We start from the raw sequence: 21,091 nt of genomic DNA, 5'->3' as shown, positions 1-21,091 counted from the left end.
AGCATCTCTTCATGTGCTTGTTGGTCATTTGTATGTTTTCCTTGGAGAGATGTCTATTCAAATCTTTTGCCCATTTTTAATTGGGTTAATTTGTCTTTTCTTATTGAGTTGTAGTAGTTCTTTATATCCTAGACCCAAGTCCTCCCCTTGGCTCTGTTGGTGCCTGCAACTGGAGGCCAAGGGAAGCAGCAGCCTGAACCTAAGATGTCTCTAAAAACTAAAGTCTATTTCAGAAATGAACAGAGCCAATCCAGAAGGAAGAGTTGGTTTGGAAGAAGATAATTAGTTTAGTCTGCAACCTGGAAGCCCTACGCTCTTCTGGACACAGTTTTTCTGCTCTGCACCCAGCCTGGAGCCTGCTGTGGGAGTCCAGGGAGACTAGGAAGGGGTCACAGGGAGAGGGGGGAGGGAGGAAATGGGGTCTTGGGCAGAGGAAGGAAGGGACCCGTCAGGGATGGAAGCAGAGAGGCCAGATTGGTGGGAGGGAAAGAGGAGAAAGCCATGGACCGGGGGCTCCCAGGCATAGACTGTGGCCAACAGTGTCCACATGATCGCCAGTCCTGCGATGTTATTTATCACAGCGTGGCTTGTAAGTTTCTTCTCAAGGTATTCTAACCGCAGGAGCTGATGGAAAGAAACCCTACAGCAATGCACAGGATTTTATTCAGTCCTTACTTTTCTAATATTTCATAAAGTGGCTAATCACACAAAGAAGGCTTGTTGCTGTTTTTTTTGTTGGTTTTGTTTTTAATTATCTGACGTTTTTCTCTCTTATAAATATTGCCCTTAACACCTGGGATGTAGGGAGCTGACTTAGCTTTATAGGAAGTGAACCCATAGGAAAATTGTGTCATAGGAAAAAAAACAAACAACAGCATTGCTTCAATACAAGCTTGTTAACTTGGTTTCTATCTTATTAAAATTCTTTAGCATTGCAGATGAAGGGTTTGTGTGAAGATATAGCAAAAAATATATTTCCCATTCTACTACCTTGTGTTATTTTAGTTCAGAAGACTGGAATCAGCTGTGTTGGATAACATGAACTTTCTTGAAGTATTTGAAAGGTGGAAAGTCCAAAACCTGGTCCTTATTTTAAAATATCCCCCCGTCACATGCTTACAGGCATCATCTCTCCTTGCTTTCCTGTTGCTGCTGGACGGAGGCATGTTCTCACCGTCCTCCCCGCCCACCGGGCTGCTAGAGAAGGTCTTCCAATACATCGATCTCCATCAGGATGAATTTGTACAGGTGAGAGACACGGCACGCACAAAATGCTTGGATATGCCCTTTGGGAATCTGGGAGAATGGTTATTTGCTGGGAGATGTGGATTTTTTTTTTTTTTTTGCTTGACAACTCCATTTAAAATGCCTGTGACTCCTCATTGACTTAGAATAATAAATGTTGGTAAGAGATCCCTTCCGGCCATTCCTTCCAAAAAGGGCATTCCCAGCACATTTGAGCTCCGTTGAGCTCACCTTTACTCTGGACCGTCATCAGGTGGCCCATCGTCCCCTTCAGAGACCCTCTCCACCTGCAAAACTAGCTGAAATGCATCCTCCCCGTTCCGTCACCACCTGGCACGTCCCTCTCCTGCTGGCTCTCCTGTGCCCCTGGCACGCCTGGCCCACCTCCACCGCCCGGGAACTCCCTGAGGCCGCCCTGGACCCTGGACCCTGAGCCCCCGACACTGTGTCTGGCACACGATGTGTGTTCAGTGTACATTTGTTGGGTCAACCAACCCGTGTCGGGAATATTACTGTGCAAACAGACGTGAATCCCCCATGATTCGTACTAAAGCACAAAGCTCAGTGTACAGGCTGCGGTGCCTGAGCTTGACCTTCATGGAATCCTTCCTCATGTGGGCGTGTTAACTTGATGTAAGTGCCTGTTGGGATGTTGAAACGCGACTGGGGTTCGCAGTGCAGGCTGGAATTCACAGCGGGTAGAGAAAAGGCCTGCGGTGGGGGCATGCGTCAATGCGGGCCTCTGAGCCCAGCGCTGCCCTGTGTAGCGTCCTCGTATCCTCCCAGTCCATTAAGTTCAGCGCTGACTTGGCAGCATCCGTCCTACAAATTCCAGTTTAAAAATGTAAAACACAATATTCCTTCAGATCAAATACATTTCTTCACAATAAAAATAGAAGTGCTGCAACCAGGATAGAAATCAAACTAAAATAAGTTAGGAAGTAGAGTCCAAAATCACATGTATGGTTTGTAATAAACACTGCGGCTGTCCCAGGGTAAGCGGCTCAAGTACGGACCCTGGAATGGGAAGGATTGTCCCTAACATTGAGAATCAGCAGTGGTTACGGAGCTCCCACGGGGCGAGGCTGCGGCCTGGGTCTCCCGTGTATACGTCCTCACTCCGTCCTCACCAAGAAAGACGTGTCCCCAGAGTGTGGGTTTTCTGCACAACAAGCAAGTCTCCAGTTCTCTGTGTGCCCCCCCCCCCCAGTGTCCTGCGACGTGGCTCACCTCTGACACTGTCTTCCTGGAGGTCGTGTCACCCCTACCCCGATGCCGACCTCAGACGCCAGTAGCTGGTGGTGGGTCCCCAGGCTGCCCACACTTCTGCCTGACTCGGCAACAGATCAGGGCCTCTGGTGACCCCTCCTCAGGCTCATCGTTTGCTAGAACAGCTCGCAGAACTCAGGGACACGCTTCTACACGTTTGCCCGGGGCGGGAGTTTCTGTCCTGTGGGTTGCAGGGCACCCCTTCCCAGCCCGGAAGTTCTCTGAACCCCGAGCCTCAGGGATGTTTATGGAGGCTTTGTCACGTAGGCATCACCGATTCTTAGCTCCATCTCCAGCCTGTCGTCCTTCCCCCAAGGTGGGGAGCTGGGGCTGGAAGTTCTGCGCGTCTGATCACGGCTCGGTCTTTCTGGTGACCGGCCCACACGCCCAGAATTCTCCAAAGTTCCTCACTAGAACAAAAGCACGCTCCTTTTCACCCGGGAAATCCCAAGGGCATTAGGAGCTCTGTGTCAGGACCCGGCGTCGAAGACCAAATATTAGAACAAGAGATGCTCCTAGTACCTTATCGCTTAGGAAATTGTAAAAGTTTTAGGAGCGCTGGCCGGGAACCGGGGAGAAAGACCAAAGTGTGTATGTGTTACTGTCTCACAGCATTACACCCACCATAATGTGCAGAGAGGGAGCCTCACGCCCCTCCTGCAGTGGAGGAAGCTGAGGCCAATTCCAGAGCTTCAGAAATGTCCTTGAAGTCACCCACCTGTAGTGGGCAGAACCAGGACCAGGAACTCAGGTTGTCTGCCTGCCCAGCCCTGAGTTCAAACTCGGGGTTACACCCCCTCCCGGATCCTGCAGGTGCAGCGGGGGGACCTCAGAGCTGAGATGCACGGGATGGTCACAGGGGGTCCTGCAGCCTAGCTGAGGCCACCGTGGGGTAGATCAGAGTGACCTGCAGGGACGTTTGTGGGAAGCCGAGCCCTCGAGGGGCGGCTGCTCTCAGTTCCTAGAGACCACAAAAGGGGCGGGGACCCGTGCCTTCTGTATGAGCCTGGTGGCGCTGAGGGGCCCAGGCCAGGCTTCAGAGGCGGCCTTCCACCAACCGTCCCGTCCTGCATTGACCAGCCGTCGCTGGCTTCTGGGTTCCTGGTCACGCCTCCAGCTGTCGTCTGCCAGCTCGGTCTCCAGGTCAGATGAGGGCGCTGGGGACCCGACGAGGTGCGCCCCCGAGTGGACGCGGATGACCCGCGTGCTGACCGCCTGTCGCCTTTCCTCCCAGACGCTGAAGGAGTGGGTGGCGGTCGAGAGCGACTCGGTCCAGCCCGTGCTGCGCCTCCGACGAGAGCTGCTCAGAATGATGGGCCTAGCTGCAGACCGGCTCCGGAACCTGGGAGCCCGCGTGGACTTGGTGGACGCAGGTTTTCAGCAGGTGCTGGCATCCCCTCCCGCCTCCGAGCAGCCACTTCCCCGGGCATCAGCCAGGCTTCCCTTCGTGGTGGCAGGATGGGGGTTTGCTTGCCCTCATGCTCAGCAGAAGCAGCACCGCGATTCCCAGTAAGGGCAGAGATCTCCACCTCGTCCCACAGGAGGCTGTAGCATCGACCTCTCGTCCTGTCGGGACCCGGGGGGACGGGGGGAAGGTGGAGGGTGCGTGTGAAGGCCCCCCACTTGTGCTGTTCATGTCTTTCATGTGCTTCACATTTCTCCCAGATGGCTCTTTCCCTTAAGTTCAAATGCCTCTTTCTCAAAGGACCCAATCCCTCATCAGAATCAAGGCTTATTACTGCCCCTCGGGAGTAGATGGGTCTTTAATCTGCCCTCCCAGTGTCGCCTGCTTTAGCACGGACAAGCCTGAATAGTCTGTTAACAGGACTGTGTCCACCCGGTTGGAGCTAGTAACAGACTCCTAACGCCATCCATGTCTTTGAATTTTCTGGAAGAACCAAATGGCTTTTTTTCAAAAAAGTTACCCATATTCCGTCTGCAGCTGCCTGATGGTCAGAGCCTCCCGATACCTCCCATCATCCTGGCCGAACTGGGGAATGATCCCAAGAAGCCCACCGTGTGCTTCTACGGCCACTTGGACGTGCAGCCTGCCAGACAGGAGGATGGGTGGGTCACGGACCCTCACACGCTGACGGAGGTGGATGGTCAGTGACCCCTCGTGCTGGGCTCTTCTGTGGGTGAAGGACTGCTCGTAGGGCTTAAGAATTCGAGATGTGACTGCTCCGGGCTCCAGGCCTTACCTGCCATCGTTAGGAGTGCAGAGAACGCTGCTCTCATGGTCCACCGGTTGGTCCAATAAGGCTGGTTTCCCTTCAGTTGTTAAAGAAACCATGAACATTTGTGCCCCTGGGCAAATCAAGTTCCCATTAGGAGAGTTCTTGGGTTTCAAGGAAAATAGCTGTGTAGGTCACATATTTTCTTTTTTAAAAACACCAAATGTAATTATGTTTTATAAAGACAAGAAAAAGAAAGGTTAATGGAGAGACACATACACTCTTTTTCATTGTCCTGCTAATTGTAAAATCTCAGAGTGAGAGGCTATATTACGTGACATTCTGCAACAAACCCGCGGGTCTTCTTCAATGAACTTGGATAAAATGGCTAATTACTATTAAGGCCAAAGGGATCTGTATATTTCAAATTAGCTTACGTTTGCTGGCTAGCATACTATTTGTACATAAGAAACAATACTTTGTGATTTCAGAGCAAGACTTCTGCCTAGAAAAATAGAAAGCACCATTAAAACAATTACCCGTAAAGCTACCTTTGGTTTTGGCTCACTAAACTTGGCAGAGGTGTCCATGCTTTTCTGAAAATTCTTCCCCCAATTTTAAAGGAAAACTGTATGGCCGAGGAACGACAGACAACAAAGGCCCTGTTTTAGCGTGGATCAACGCTGTGAGCACATTCAGAGCCCTGGACGAGGTAGGTGCCGGCTGTGCTTGGGAGGAAGGGTGATGATGGCGATGATGATGGTGATGGTGAGGATGGTGATGGTGATGATGATGGTGATGGTGATGGTGAAGGTGATGGTGATAATGGTGATGATGGTGATGGAGGCAGCTGGCTTTGAGCTGCGTGATGTCCTTTACTCTTCCAGCAATCCACAGAGGAATGTGTTACAATCACACGCATTTTACAGATAAAGAGAGAGAGGCTTGGGAAAGGAAGGGAACATACTCAAAGCCACCCAGCTGGTCTGGGGCAGGGTGATACCTTGATCCCGTGCTGTTGACATGCAACAATGTGACAGAGCAAAAACCGTGAGCCTGTGGCTACATCACCATCTGCTGGGACTTGTCTTTTTTTATCTTCAACTTACTCAGCTTATCTTTTTTATCTGCACCCCGTCCCTCTTATCACAAAGTACGGTTTTGTTAGTAGAGACAGACATACACTTTAAGAAATAGATTAGCTGCTTTGCAAATTATCAGGATAGCGATCTCTGGGGTGTGGCGTTCTGTCTGAATCCCTGAGTTTTTTCTATTCTCGTGGGAAGTGGTTTCAATCCGTCCAAGGAGGGGTTATGGTGGGGTGCGGCTTTGAGGGGAGGGCTGCTCTCTCAGACCACCAGCCAAAACTGTGTCGTTTGCTGCGCTCTTGAGGGTGGTTTCATCTCGCACCGCTCGTTTCTCTTCTGGCAATGAGCATGCTTACCCTCCAAACAGGATCCAATCTAGCTGTGTGGCCATGGGTGGGAGACTTAACCTCTCTGGGCTTCAGATTCTGTTCTGTAAAAGTGAGGGTGTTGATATGGGCGCCCGGCCCTCTAACACGGGGTGGATTTGATGGTGTGAGTCCAGCCCTTTCATGCAGAAATGGCCCTGCTAGTCGGTGAGCTTGAGCCTGTGCCAGGGAGACCAGGCCCAGGGATGAGACCCAGCCTGTTCCAGTCTGGGCTCCACAGAGTATGGGCTCTGTAACCTGGGGGTGCAGAAGGAGTTTGTGGGGTCACCTTAAAAATGTGCAGCCTTGCTACCTTTCCCTCATCTTACTTGTGTGGCTGAATTGAATTAAGCACTTTGGAACACTGGGAACTTAAGAGGAAGTGGGGCCCGTTTGTTGGGTTCATGGACAGAAAGGGACGTGTGGGCTGTCACAGAGCAAACCCCCGCCAACCATCCCCACCCCGTCCCCAGAGAGGCTCTGGGAGCAGCACACTCCTTCCGGGACAGGGATGCGAGGTCGGGCTGGGATGATGTGCCTGTCTGGTGAGGACTCGGGTGGGTCCATCTCCGGGCACCGTGTCCCCTTGTCCACAAGACAACTGGAGCGGCCCAGCTGTTGCCCGAGGTTCAGGTCCTTGATGCTGCTTCTCCCAAATCCTGTCCATCGAGCAGGTCCTGACGTTGCGTTTTTTCTTTCTCGGAGGGGACTTCATCAGACTCCAGGGGCTTCTCTCTCATGAGGCTGTTGTCTCCTGAGACGTAAGCAGAAGAGAGGGTTTCACTGCTCTCACCTGACTGCTTCGTCTCACTGAGGAAGACAGGCTTAGTGAGTCAGGACGCTTTTCTGCCTGGGCCCTGCTGACCACTGCAAGGTTGTCCTCTTGTTCATGGCACTCCCCTAAGTAAGCCCTTGGTTTCTCTCTCTCTCTCTCTCTGTTTTCTTTCTTCCTCCCTCCCTTCCTTCCTTCCTTTCTCTCTCTCTCTCCCCCTCCTTCCCTCCCTCCCCACGTCCCACCCCTCTCTCTCGTTTTCTGTCCTTCTTTCTTAAGGAGAGGAAAGCAATATTTATAAGACAGGTCCTATATAAAGGTCAAAATCTGCTTTGCTTTTTATTTGTTTGTTTTTGCGGTATGCGGGCCTCTCACTGCTGTGGCCTCTCCCGTTGCGGAGCACAGGCTCCGGACGCGCTGGCTCAGCGGCCACGGCTCATGGATCCAGCCGCTCCGCGGCACGTGGGATCTTCCCAGACCGGGGCACGAACCCGTGTCCCCTGCATCGGCAGGCGGACTCTCAACCACTGCACCACCAGGGAAGCCCCTGCTTTGCTTTTTAAATTTCAACTCTGAAACGTATAATTGCAAACAAAACAAGCAATCCCCACTCTGCCCTTAGAAAAGTCAGTTAATCTCCCTGAGCCTCACTCCCCTCATCCATGATCTAGGAATGAGCATATCTGTCTCCAGGCTTGTTGCGTGGATTCAGTGAATATGGAAAGGTTCCCTGGAGCCCGCGAGTACTAGGCCCTTTATGAGCTCTGGTCTCTTCTTTCCTCGTTCCCTTCTGCCCTCCATCCCCTCTTTCTGTCTTGCTTACAGAGCACTTAAATGTACAGCACCTCACTGGATCGTCTTACCAAGAGGCAGAGCAAGTATTAACAGAGAAGTGGGCTGCCGAGAGGTGAAATGGCTGGTCCCGGGTCCCTGGGTGTCAAGGGACAGAGCAGAGACCAAAGCCCAGGCTGGGCGGCCAGCCCCACGTCCTCCTCCAACACTTAATAGCTATTGACTTGTATTTTATTAATCACATTTTGCCAGAAAATTCTTAGGCTTTCCAGCTACTTCTTGGGAATCGTTTTCTAGTTAAATGTTAATAAGGAGCTTTCAAATATTAAGATTTCAGAACTTTAGCTTAACTTCCTAAGACACATAGAAATGTATTCAAGGAATGCATTGAAAAACCTGTTATCCCCAAATGCCCTTAAGCAGCTGCAATGACCGAAGGTCACATTTCCTAATACATAATCCTCCACTCATCCTGCCTTTGTTAATCTGGGGCCAGGCAATCCCACTTATTAGAGCTGATGAGTGTGTTTGCGTTGCCTCGTCTGCATAGAATAACTGTTCACCCCCCGCCCTGCACGTGCCTTATGCTCTAGGAAAAGCCGTCGACCCCTCTTCTCCACACGGCTCTCAAAGATATGAAGTTATAAATTATACAGACACAAAAAGATCAAAACCAAATGGGGGAAAGGCACATTGTAAAAATTTTAAAGGCGCTATTCCATGTCCTAATATTAGAGAAAAACTCAAGGTTCATTTTGCTGCAAGATCAAAGCCTTTGAATAAGTTAAAAGGCAGATTGAACTCGTAGCTGGAAGATAACAGATACCTGAAATGAAAACTATCCTGAGGCTTAAACATTAGACAACCTTTCAAAGGAAAGAGTTCTCATTTATCATGCTCAGAATTATGAGGACAGAAAAGAGATTTGTAATTGAGTAACCTTTCTGGAAAAATTCCTTCTGGGGAGAAAGAGGAACGGGCTTCTCTGCAGGGGCCGAGCGGAGCCCCATATGGTGGGCGCAGCCTTTTCTTTAGGGATGCCCTGCCCAGATCCTCCGTCATCAGTCTTAGGTTGATGGCTCACTGGCCATTACCTTGAATTCTCCGTCAACCTGAGTTAAAACTCCTTCGTTATAAACAGAGCTTTTGGGAATGTATATAATAATTCAGTGTGTTTAAGTTACATGCAAACAAATCCTGGATTTTAAAAGGTGAAAGGGCAAGGTGTCCACTTTTTTTGACAGCGTGGTTTGCTCCACTGTTAATTCAGGATCTGCCCGTGAACGTCAAATTTGTTATCGAGGGGATGGAGGAGGCTGGTTCTCTTGCCCTGGAGGAACTTGTCCAGAAAGAGAAGGCCGGGTTCTTCTCAAGTGTAGACTACATCGTGATTTCAGACAATCTGTGGATCAGCCGGAGGACGCCCGCGCTCACGTGTGGGACGCGAGGGAACAGCTACTTCATGGTGGAGGTACTTGCCAACGGCAGCCGCCTGGAGGTGGATCCGTGCTGGGGTCCCGGCGGGGAGAACAGAGAGTAGACCCAGACCCGGGGGCATGGCCCCAGGGGATCACGGGGTCCTGGGACTGGGGGAGTTCATGAAGCACCGCAGCCATGAACGCATGTGCTGTGTACGTTTTTCTGGAGAGAAGATTCAGAGGGGTTTGTGACTCACCACGTTTTAGGAACTCCAGCTGTGAAATTTGGAGGCAGGCACGGGGGCACTGGGGTAAGGAGACTGACCGCCTGATTGGGTTCTGGGGATGCTGTGAGCGGCCGTTACCTGCCCTGCCCACCATGTCTTGGACAGAAAGAGAAGGGGTGCCAGCACTGACAAGGCCGGCACCCGAGGTCTGGCTCATCCGACGAACAGCCTTGCGCGCACCTTAACCTCTGAGCCTGTTTCCTTACCTCTGAAGTGAGCACAGTAATCCTCCCAGGCTTGCTGTGATCACTAAAAGTGACCTCGAGTTCCGCCCTGACACGTGGTCTGCTTCCTGCTCCTTTTCTATTAATGCAGACAAGCTGTGATGGAGCCTGCAATTTAGAATCAGAAAGTCCTCCCTCATAGAGCAGCTGGAAACCGCAAAGCGGGGGTGGTGGGGGGGTGGGGGGATGGTGTATGAGAGCCAGAGGGCGGGTGCGATCCTGAGCCGGGAAGGGCTTCCGCTCTCCCATTGGGGTCCCGGGCAGCTGCAGAAGCACGGTGGAGTCCGAGTTGTGCAGGCCGTGGAACATCTCGCTATCCTTGTCCTCTTTCTACTGCTGAGTCAGAAGGAAGTTTCTCTGCAGAGACATGCTGGAAGTAGTCTCTGTGGGGAACAGGTGGGCACGAAGAAGTGGCTGGCGGGCAGGTGAGGGTGTTTAGTCCCCTGTCCGAGCAGTGGGATATTGTTTGCAGCTGTGCTCAGGAGCCGGTGGTGGCGACACCCCAGTGGGCAGGGTTGATCCAGGGCTGTGCCCAATGGTGTGATGGAGGAGACGAAGTCAGTCAAGACGTCGCCCACGGAGAGGCTGAAGGGATGCACAGGGGCATTCAGGTTGAATGGGGAGAAAAGAAGGACAGGAGGACGAGAGGTGGGGAGGTCTTGGATGGGTCGAGGGACTGGACGTCTTGCTGTGGCCCAGAACGGGGGAGGGCAGGCTCGTGACGAGGGGGCCAGGAGGAGGGAAGCTGTGAGCAGAGGTGGGATAAGGCGGCAAAAGATTTCAGAGGTGGGGCTCTGCGACCCCAAAGTGCTTTGTTAGCATCCCTGCCTGGTGAGATACAGGTCTTAAGCTACAGTGACTAAATGGAAGATTCACCTGGCAGGGCTTTAAAGATGGCGATAGAAGCAGAGAAGGGCCAGCCGGGCAGGAAAGGTGAGAGGCAATGGGTCAAAGAGAATTAAAAAACCCAAACTCATTAGAACTTGGGAACCGATTGGACATAATGTGCCTGGGAGAAATCCAAGATCATTTTTTTTTTTTAAGATTTTTTTTTTGATGGGGGCCATTTTTAGAGTCTTTGTTGTATTTGTTACAATATTGCTTCTGTTTTATGTTTTGGTTTCTTGGCCGCGAGGCATGTGGGATCTTAGCTCCCCGACCAGGGATCGAACCTGCACCCCCTGCCCTGGAAGGCGAAGTCTTAACCACTGGACCACCAGGGAAGTCCCCAACATCATTTTAAGGGGATAGATTTATAGGACTGGCATCTCTCCTTGTTTTGGAAACGGCAAGCTAGGAGGAAGTAATTGTAGGAGAAGATGTTCCCGTCTAGACCTCCTCCAGTTCAGAAGCTGGGAGCACACCAAAGTGTTATGTACCATAAGCGACTAGAAGCTTTAGGTCTTGTGAGTAGGTCAAAGGTCAGACCTACGGAAGGAGCGCTGAGAGTCTGGCGGTTGTAAAGGAAGTCCCGTGGGCCTTGAAGCTCTGTGTGTAGAGTGATCCAAGGATTAATCTGGGGGCGAAAAGACAGAAAATAAGTCATCAGAGGAGACGTAAGTAGAATGGTCCTGCAGGAGGAAAAGAACAAGGAGAAGAAAGTTTCCTGGAGAATTTTCTGGAAGGAGGGCTGAGCACGAGATGGTGTGAAACCAAGAGCAAGGCAACTGTGCTGCCCATCAGCCGTTAGGCCGAGGAGGGGCTGGTGGTCTGGGATTTGGCGCTGTTGGTGGCCAGGCTGGGGCTGAGGTCGGTTTCGGGGAATTCAGTGGGACCTGAAGACCTGGGGGGCAGACGCTCCACATCATGTGACAGAAGCACGGTGGTGACAATGTCAGCTGACCCCTGAGCCCTGAGGGCCACCCGGGGCAGGTCTGCCGCCCGGTGAAAGGTGTCTCTGAGCAGCCACGGCGAAAAGCAACTCCCTTCCCGTTCCCTGTCTTGCAGGTGAAGTGCAGAGATCAGGATTTCCACTCGGGGACCTTTGGTGGGATCCTTAACGAACCCATGGCGGATCTGGTCGCTCTTCTTGGTAATGTCTTCTTTGGTTTCACTTTTTAAGCATCAGGGAATCTGCTAACGTAGTTCTGTTTGACTCAGTTGTCTCCCCCTTGGTTTCCAGGCCAGCCCTGAATAAGGGTGGAGCGGAGGAAGACCACGGTCTTAGCTTCCCCCTTGGCTAAACGTTTCTTAGGCTTATTACGTCCACGTTGTTTCTCTTCATGGACTGAAGCCCTTCCTCAATCCACCCCCTTTCCTTTCACTGGATGTTGTGACACATCTGGCTGTACTTGAGGATAGTGGCAGAGACCTTTCTGGAGAAGCATGCAGAGTTGGTGCGCAATCTACCCACACCTCTTGGCTTCCTTCCTGTGAGTCCGTGTGGTCCCACGTGGCTCAGCGACGCCACTGAGTTTGCTCGTTGCCCCTGCCCGTGACCTCCTCAGGTGGTGGGCCTGGTGGGTGCAGGTGGGAGTCATGTGTGTGTGTGTGTGTGTGTGTGTGTGTGTGTGTGTGTGTTTCCAGAGAGCCAGCTTGCCCACCTGACTCACCTGGAGCTCTTGCCTACATTCGGACAGCCCATCTTCCGGGTGGATCCCAGAATTGAAGGAGGCTTCATCTCCAGGGCCTCACTTGCAGAGTTCTGGCAGGGACACCGCGTGCGTTCATAGTCACAATTTGGTTCTTTTTAAAAAAGAGGTTTCCAGGTTACATAAGCCTCAGACCTCGCAATACCTGGATCTTTCTCACCTTTCTCACCGTTAAAGAACAAAGAAAATTTGTTCTTTAATGGTAGTTGCATTATGGTTTTTACCTTATGAGCTATGAAGCATTTGGTGAAGCAGATAAACAAACCAGAAATGGTCACGTACATCCTAAGACTTCTTCCAGCAGGTCTGCTGATTAGCTGTGTCCCACAGCCAGGTGTGATGTCCCAAGGGCGACTTTATGCAAATTTTACAACGTGCCCCTTTTGGGCAAACTGCCAAAAAGCACTCCCTCTTTGGGGATCAATTAGCAAAAATCTCTCTTTTTTCCATATTGACACAGTTCTACCTTGGCCACGCCCTCCCGAATCCCCTTGGCCTTGGCAGCCTCCGACAGTGGGCGACCTGTTGGGAGGTTGCCTCTGGGTCTTCAGTATCACCTTTATTCTAGAGCTTCCTGCTCCTTCATTGTCCAATTAAATCCATCCATCTATCTACCTATCTCTCTCTGCATCCATCCATCCATCCATCCATCCATCCGTGTCATCAGCATCCACTTCTTTTATAGATGCTCGTTGATGATTTTTCACTCATCGCTGTCAATCCCCAAACTTTTTCACACATAACAGAGCAGTGTATCTGCTTCACCACTATGAAAGCTTTCATGGTTATGACGTGGCTCATAGACTAGACCTCAAGGCTGTTACGCTTTTGATTAAAGATGAGTATTTATTATATTATTGTGGTGTGTGTAGGGGAGAGAGGTTGAGAAGGAACGATGACTTTCAGTTTCTCAGGTTTGTACGTATATTCACATATTTAAAATATTTTTCTAATGAACACATTACTTTTTAACTCAGGATAAGATAAAACTAAAAAAGGAACCTTGTTTATGATGTAAGAGTGTAGCTGAGAACTTGCATGTAACACAGGTAAGTCACTCCAAATGTAACTGATTGCAGAGCCGTGTGTTTCCATCCCTCTGTCGACAAGGTGGACGTTAAAACGGGTCTGACGCAGGCTGAGTCTTCCTGGTGACTGGCTCCTTTCTCCCACTGTCACCTCTGGGACGTGAGCTACTGACAAGTGGCTCTGCTGTAGGGCCCAGGGCCAGTCACAGGGCCGGTCGCAGGTCCGCTGCAGCCCCAGGAGGGTCCCTGAGGCTCTGCTCCAGGGCCAGGACCCCACGCACCTGTAGCTTCCACCTGCCTTTGTCTCCTGTGTGTCTCTCATAGGCAGCCTGGTGGACTCTTCTGGTCGAATTCTGATCCCTGGAATCTATGACCACGTGGCTCCTGTTACAGAGGAGGAAAAGAGAACATACGAAGCCATCGATCTGGACCTCGAGGAGTACCGGAACAGCAGCCAGGTTAAGAAATTTCTGTTTGACACCAAGGTAGGTCACACGTTGACGGGTAACCTGAAAGAGGAACGATGAAAACCCGTATTTTCCCAGTGCCTAGTTTGCTCTGTGCTGCTGTTCTGCACATCTCAGAGCTGAGAGCACCTGCTAATCAGGGGCAGGTTTCCCTTCACGAAACCTCGTGGTCCTCGTGGTCTAGATCAACTGGTCCTTTTCTTGGGGTCCGTCTGGCACCGGCCTCAGGCGCCTAACCACAGGGCAGTGATTCGCTTCACAGCCGTGCGTTTCCAAACTGGCTTATGAGACTCAACCTCACGCCAGCCCTCAGCCAGTGGGCTGAGCTTCCTATCTGTCTGTTTAAAGGTTGAGAATAGACTGAGATCATTTCAGCTCCAAGACCCCTAATTATTCATTTTTTAAAAGACAAAACCAAGAGCTTTACGGGGCTAATGTGTAAATTGCTACGTTGCTGTTTGAGTGTAGTAAGTAAACCCAGAGCCCAAAGCATTGGCTACTGGTAAATTTAGATTTTGTTCTTTTCCCTTCTACTTCTCCTCCTCCTTAAAATAACAACAACAACAACAACAAAACCCAAAACAAACAAACAAAAAAGACCCTTGCCTGCTGTGGTGTTTGGTAGCTCTGGCTGGCTCCTGGGCAGACGCTCCAGGAGAGGGAAAAATGCCGAATACAAGTGGGGAGTTTACTCTTATGAAGTATGTCTCTTGCCTCAGCCTAGCTCTCTGGTGGCCACTGGCTCAAATGTCTGTAGATTTCTTTGAAACCTTCTGGAAAATAAAATGCACTTAGCATATAAGTTATCATGGCAATGACTGGGGATAGAAATTTACAATTGAACCCCAGGTTTGGAAAGGGCCCCTGTGCCATCTATTAACTGCAAACTTCAGAGCTGGAGTGGTGAGGGGCCCTTGTCAGTGGAAGCAGCTAGGGCAGGTGAAAGCAGCAGAGGGCCTCAGGTCCTGAGGGAAAAGTCCACCTGTACTATTAGTCCAGACATATCTAAGTAAGGTGCTAATTAACTTGTTATGAATGGTGTCACAGATGTACAGAAATTGGTGATACAAGCAATATAATTCAACTGGGTTTTAACTAAACACTCCTCTATATAGTAAAACGATTATTTTACTTTAGGAGGAACTTCTGATGCACCTGTGGAGATACCCATCTCTTTCTATTCATGGGATCGAGGGCGCGTTTCATGAGCCTGGAGCCAAAACAGTCATCCCTGGCCGAGTGATAGGAAAATTTTCAATCCGTCTAGTCCCTCACATGAATATATCTGTGGTGGAGAAGCAGGTAACCAGCGTGCGTTGTTCTCCCGCCCAGTGGCAGTGCCATTTCTGAGCGCCGCACACCACAGTTTAGCGGGCAGTTCAGCTGTTCGCATTGAAGTTTTTTTTCCAATACAAAAGGGACTGGAACAAAAGGGAATGTCAAGAAACTTATAAATTTTTGTTCGGTAAAAATCTCTTTGCTCAATTATACGCAATTATAGTAGTCAGATAAGTAACCGTTTGGAGTTGGAGTGATGGGAAATTTTTAAAAATTAAATGGTAGCTATGAAGGCAAGATTGGTTTTACACCCATATGGAGAAGCTAACTGCCTACGGCTGGGCTGAGCTGGGACATCTCAAGCTGCAGTGATCAGTTTGTCTGTGATGTCTGAAATCTACACTCTGAAAGCAGCCATTTTAATGAAAACGTTCCTTATCTGGAGGGAGTGCATGTCTCAGTTATCCACCAGTCATCAGTTTACCTCGTTTAACAGAAAGTAGACTCTGAATAAATAAGCTCAGGAAACACCTCATCCCACCCCCGTCTATCCCACTGTCCCTTTCATTGTCTTCTCAGTGCTGATTACATCTCCATCCTTCCTCGCTCCCTCCCTTTTTGTCCCTCTGTCTACAACATATAAATTCCACGAGGGCAGGACCGTCCTGGTCATGCTCACAGCTGTGACCCCAGCACCCAGAACAGTTCCTGCCACATGACAGGCGTCCATTAATATTGGTTGAAGCAAATATTGGAAGGATTTTTTTTCTTTTTTTTTTGCCACGCCACGCGGCCTGTGGGGTCCCAGTTCCCCGACCAGGGATTGAAACTGGGCCCTTGGCAGCGAGAGCGCGGAGTCCCAACCGCTGGAGCGCCAGGGAAGTCCCTGGAAGGGCTATTTTAGAGTATGGAGTTGTTCTCGGAGGATTGCCTGAGTAGCAGCTGGAACAGAGCCAAGAAAGAGAAGGGCGCTGATGACACGGGTCCTTCACAGCTTAGCTTGGAACTGCTTCCACTTCTCAGAAATTTCCAAATGCATGGTATTCCCCATAAGAGTCATTAAGGTACTGGTAAGTCCAAAGAGAGTGGTCAGTCGTCAGATGGAGAAGTTGTACTTGTATTGTGTTTCATAGTTACCAAAATTCATAATAACCAAACGTTAACAGTCAGACACCCTGGTGAGTATGGGGAGGGTCAGAGCTCGGATTGGAGGATCTGGGGACAGAAGGGGAGTGAGAGCTCGCGTTCCTCCCACTGGCGAAGCTCCCAGTCCTGGAGCCCTGCTCACTCCACGCCATCCCTCCGGAAGAACTAAGGTAAAACCCAAATACTTGAATTTGTTGGGTTGAGATTTCATCAGTTTCTTGTTGAAAGACGACTGTACGTTCATGGTATGAGAGAATAACTTGAAATTTTCTTTTCCACCTGAAAATGTTCCTTTTAGGTGAAGCAGCATCTTGACTATATATTCTCCAAAAGAAATAGCTCCAACCAGATGACTGTATCTATGACGCTAGGACTACACCCGTGGGTTGCAAATATCAGAGATAATCAGTATCTTGCGGCAAAAAGAGCCATCAAAACAGGTTGGACTTCAGATATTTTTATATTTTTATTAAAAAAATTTTTTAACATCTTTATTGGAGTATAATTGCTTTACAGTGGTGTGTTAGTTTCTGCTGTATAACAAAGTGAATCTGTTATACATATACATATGTTCCTATATCTCTTCCCTCTTGCATCTCCCTCCCACCCTCCCTATCCCACCCCTCTAGGTGGTCACAAAGCACCGAGCTGATCTCCCTGTGCTATGCGGCTGCTTCCCACTAGCTATCTATATTACGTTTGGTAGTGTATATATGTCCATGCCACTCTCTCACTTCGTCCCAGCTTAACCTTACCCCTCCCCGTGTCCTCAAGTCCATTCTCTACGTCTGCGTCTTTATTCCTGTCCTGCCCCTAGGTTCTTCAGAACCAATGCCCTTCACCATTTCAGTAATTTGCTGAAGGGCACCCAGCTATTAGTGGCAAAGCCAGGGTTTAAGCTCACACCAGATTTGAATTTGGGGCAAAATGATGGACTTGAAAACCTCCAGTACTCCTGGAAATGATGACCAACATTTGAAAACATCCTTTTAAAGGCACAGCTGAACTTGCATGAAAGTAAAGGAAATCTTCTGGGGTTAACAGTGAAGGAGCTCAAATGTAGTGCAGTGAGCAAGCTGACATGGGCCACCCTGCGGGGACTTGTTCTTCCTGCTCACAAGGAGGTGTGGGTTTTAGTGGTTTCGGGTCAGCATGAAGCAGACAACGAGACCCACTACATAAAGGCCTCGCTCCAAGAGCCACGCTTACCCTGGACGGGGTGTGTGTGTGTAAACTTGGCCGTCCTTGCTTGGGTTTTCGATGAACACAGGGTCTCCCCTGAGAGTTTTGAACCATGGACCTGTCTTGGCATGGGTTTGGGTCTTTAATTACTGTGTGTGGTCGTGTTCTTCCCAAGCCCATGATGGACTGCCTGGCTGGTGCAGACAGCCCCAAGGCAGGCCATGTGAGCTTTGCACTGAAGAAGCTTCCTGCATATGTGCTCCTTGTATAAAATTACAGAACACACGAGAAACTCAATTCCAGCCTATCCGCCTCTAAAACCAGCGGTCTTTTTACAATGCCATTCTGCTTCTCCAGAGGTAGGGAATAGCTTTATTTGTAATTTCCTCAGCGGTGCCTGTTTTGACTTCATGTATTTCAAAGTCCTGGACAGGATACATGATTGGTGAGCAGGGACACAGGCCTGGGCTTCTGGCTGTCCGGGGAGGAGGAACAGCCAGTCTTTTCTGCGGCAGGAATGGGACACTGCCAACAGTTGCAAAGTGGGGGGCTCTCCTAAAAGCAGGGGGAGTTTTGGGGTCTCTCCAAATGTTAGGTGGGAAGACACTGGCAAGTGTTTATATAGACTATGTGCTATATTACAGCTGGGCCTTGGGCCATACCCCCAGAGATGCTGGAGCTGGAACTGGGGGTCCAGACCTCCTTGGAGCCCTCACTGTCTGTCAGGATTATCACTACAGGGACACAGACATTAACAATCACAGGACAAGTCCAAGGCCTAGAGCCGTGCTTCTCTGCATAATCATTCCTACTGTCCCAATTGTAGCAGCATTTTGCCAATTTTGGAGTGAAGAAAAGAGGAAGAAGGGTTAGGAAGATACATGTGATGCCCCTGAAGAGAGGCGTGTGGTTGAAATGTCAAGGCCTGACGTACTCTTGCAGGAAGGCATGGGCGCCTTTGGGCCTGTTTGTGTGCTGGACCAGTTCTGCTAAGCAAGTCCATCGTCTTTATTCACATTCACACCTTGCTCTGCGGGTAGAGAAGGTCGGGCACGCTCTCTCTTGCAACTGTTTCATTTTTCACTCCTGCTCTGTCACCAGCAGCTTGTCCTCTAGCCTAGAGGGTTTGAACTCATCTCTTTCCAGACCCTAGGATACCTGTTAAAACTATTTCCTGGGTTACCTTGAAAGTTGAGCACAGACGCTGAGACACTCAGGTGACGGTTGAGTACAGCTGTTTGTTTGTATACTGGTTACAAACAAAAAGCAAGGAAGCCCCACCTTCCCAATATGTCATTCATGCAGCAACCATAGAAGGGGGCATACCATCTTGTGCCGCTCCCGCCAAAAATGCACGACGTCCTCCAGTCAGGAGAAAGCATGAGACAAACCTAAACTGAGGGACATTTTACAAAACAGCTGATCAGTACTCTACAAGAGGGTCAAGTTCATGAAAGTCAGAGAGAGGCTGAGAACCTGTCACAGACTAGAAGAGACTCAGAAGCAATGACAAAATGCAGTGTGGGATTCTGGATTCAATCCTGGTATAGAAAAAGGGAAAAAGTGGTAAAATTCCAATCAGGTCTGAGTCTACTTAATAATATTATTCCAATGTTAATTTCCTATTCTTGATAATTGTACAATAGTTATATGTTAACATTAGGGAAAGTAAAGGATATATGGGAACTCTGTACTGTTTTTGCAACTTTTCTGTAAGTATAAAATTAGTTCAAAATACAAATTTAAAAATATTTTTAAAAAGTAGATAATTGTACTTCCCTGGCGGCCCAGTGGTTAAGACTCTGTACTTCCACTGCAGGGGCCTCAGGTTTGATCCCTGGCTGGGGAACTAAGATCCCACATGGCTGCGTGACCAAAATAAATAAAAGAAGTTTAAAAGTAGATAACTGTAAAGAAGGCAACCACGGTTTTCTTCTTGGCTCTGTTGATGATTTTAGAACATAAATTATGTGAAATCAAGAAGCTTACTGAACCCAAGCATCAAATTTAATGATTAAGACAAAGAAGAAGAAAAAGACAAAGCAAACACTACATTTGAGATTACTGGGGGTAGTCTTGTCATTATTTTATTCAAATGCCTTCTTTTCGTGTGTTTCATTCAGTGTTTGGGACAGAGCCAGACATGATCCGAGATGGATCGACCATACCCATCGCCAAAATATTCCAGGGTACCATCCGGAAAAGTGTGATGATGCTCCCGCTGGGCGCTGTGGATGATGGAGAGCACTCTCAGAAAGAGAAAATCAACAGGTCAGTGAGTCCTGTAGGCGCTCACCCCTCACTGCACAAGCCTGGGTCCTCACACCGGTAACCTCCAGACAGGCTGCATACTTCAGATGCAATTTCTGTCATCAAGTCTTCCTGTTTAAACTGTAGACTACTTTCCCTCTGTCATCTGAATGGGAATAACAGTGTCTCTATTTCTCTTGTTAGGTGGAATTACATAGAGGGATCCAAATTATTTGCTGCCTTTTTCCTAGAGATGGCTAAGCTGCATTAATCATGGTAGGAACCTTCCAGCCTAGGCCTGACCTACTGACAGATCCCCTTTCACACAACCCTGGGCAGGAACAAAATCTAACTATTCAGAGGAGTTTGGTCCCCAAAATAATGTTTTCCCTTGGACATCTGGACCAGTAATAAAATATTTCCAAGGCGCAGACATCGGACATGGTTTTGTGTCACCGTGCACACCTTTCTAAAGCCACAGCCACCTTCAACAACCTGACTTCCCTGAGTCCTGCTGCGGCTGCCCCAGGCCTGGACTCACGGTACCCTTCAGGATGAGGACAAGTCTCTGATGAGATTCTCCGCTTGCAATTTGATTGGTGTAATCACTGCAGTTTGCGCTCTAGGCCTCTAAGTGCTTGACACACAGTCATCCCATCCGGTGACTGTCCATCCTACATCAGCCCTGCTTTTACCACTTGTGCCCTTTATCTTATTGACAAACATGTTGGTCTCCAGCACTGCCTACTGTAATTTCCCTGTGGGCTCATTTTCAGAGGAGTTACTAAAGCCTGATACCGCATTAACCTCTTGCTTCCCCTTCATTTATTTTTCCTGCTTCTTCAAAAGTGCTGAAATGGAAATGATCAATATTCATATGCTTATATGCCATCTGGGATTCCTTGTGCGAAAATGAGTACTTTTTAGGTTCCAAGCCTCTTTACCTTTGCTGCAATTGATGCCAACCGACTGCCCCTCCTGCAGCCTCTTCTTTCTTCCTGCCCCGTCAGTGAAGGCCTCCTTGCTCTCTCTTCAACATCTGTGCACCTGTCAATGCGCCACAGCAGAATTAATCCTGATAGAATTTCTCTCACCTGCTGGAACTGTACTCAGTGACTACATCTAATAAATTGCTCAAAGCTTTTAATAGCATCGGTTTTAGATAGAGAGCTAATCAACCCTGACATCAGTAACACATTCTAAATTTAAAGCCATCAGCTAATGCTGGGTTCATTAATCATTTTAGTTAACCATCTTGTTTGGCTTGATTGGATTTGACAGTGTAAACAAACAAAAAAATGCAATTTTTCTACAGTTGAGTATATTTAAACAAACAGATTTAATCTTTATAAATTACTTAAATCACATTAATGGAGAAGAATTTAAAGGTTTGTTAAAAATGTTTCTCATGATTCTAAATAAAAAACAAGCACGACACATTCCATTGCTTCATGGGTTCTTGAAATGTCAGTTTTAAAACTTGCTGCACCTCATCTAAAATGGCTGGACCAGGGG

The 21,091-nt window shown here is 49.0% G+C and overlaps 1 protein-coding gene across 2 annotated transcripts; it reads left to right on the top strand.

Moving 5' to 3' along the window:
- The first annotated feature begins 1,127 nt into the window (after positions 1–1,127).
- Positions 1,128–19,968, top strand: CNDP1 (carnosine dipeptidase 1). Of its 2 annotated transcripts, XM_065889821.1 has the most exons (11): positions 1,128–1,248; positions 3,749–3,898; positions 4,457–4,619; positions 5,312–5,400; positions 8,976–9,176; positions 11,582–11,666; positions 13,578–13,738; positions 14,858–15,022; positions 16,443–16,584; positions 19,450–19,597; positions 19,781–19,968. In XM_065889821.1, the coding sequence occupies exons 1-11, from the start codon at positions 1,165–1,167 to the stop codon at positions 19,845–19,847; spliced, it is 1,455 nt and encodes a 484-aa protein (XP_065745893.1). In that variant the 5' UTR covers positions 1,128–1,164; the 3' UTR covers positions 19,848–19,968. The 2 variants fall into 2 exon arrangements, with proteins under 2 accessions (XP_065745893.1, XP_065745894.1); XM_065889822.1 differs by lacking the exon at positions 8,976–9,176 and having other exon boundaries at positions 1,132–1,248.
- Positions 19,969–21,091: the final 1,123 nt, after the last annotated feature.

This window comes from Phocoena phocoena, chromosome 13 (assembly GCF_963924675.1).
Source record: "Phocoena phocoena chromosome 13, mPhoPho1.1, whole genome shotgun sequence".
Classification (NCBI taxonomy): Eukaryota; Metazoa; Chordata; class Mammalia; order Artiodactyla; family Phocoenidae; genus Phocoena; species Phocoena phocoena.
The sequence above is the reverse complement of the archived record's forward strand: the minus strand, read 5'-3'. Positions and strand labels throughout refer to the sequence as shown.

Bases quoted from the DNA above. Each gene is read 5' to 3' on its own strand.
- CNDP1 (XM_065889821.1), top strand. From the start codon at position 1,165: ATGTTCTCACCGTCCTCCCCGCCCACCGGGCTGCTAGAGAAGGTCTTC. The intron at 1,249-3,748 runs GTGAGAGACACG...CTTTCCTCCCAG, and splicing joins ATCAGGATGAATTTGTACAG to ACGCTGAAGGAGTGGGTGGC. The intron at 3,899-4,456 runs GTGCTGGCATCC...TTCCGTCTGCAG, and splicing joins TGGACGCAGGTTTTCAGCAG to CTGCCTGATGGTCAGAGCCT.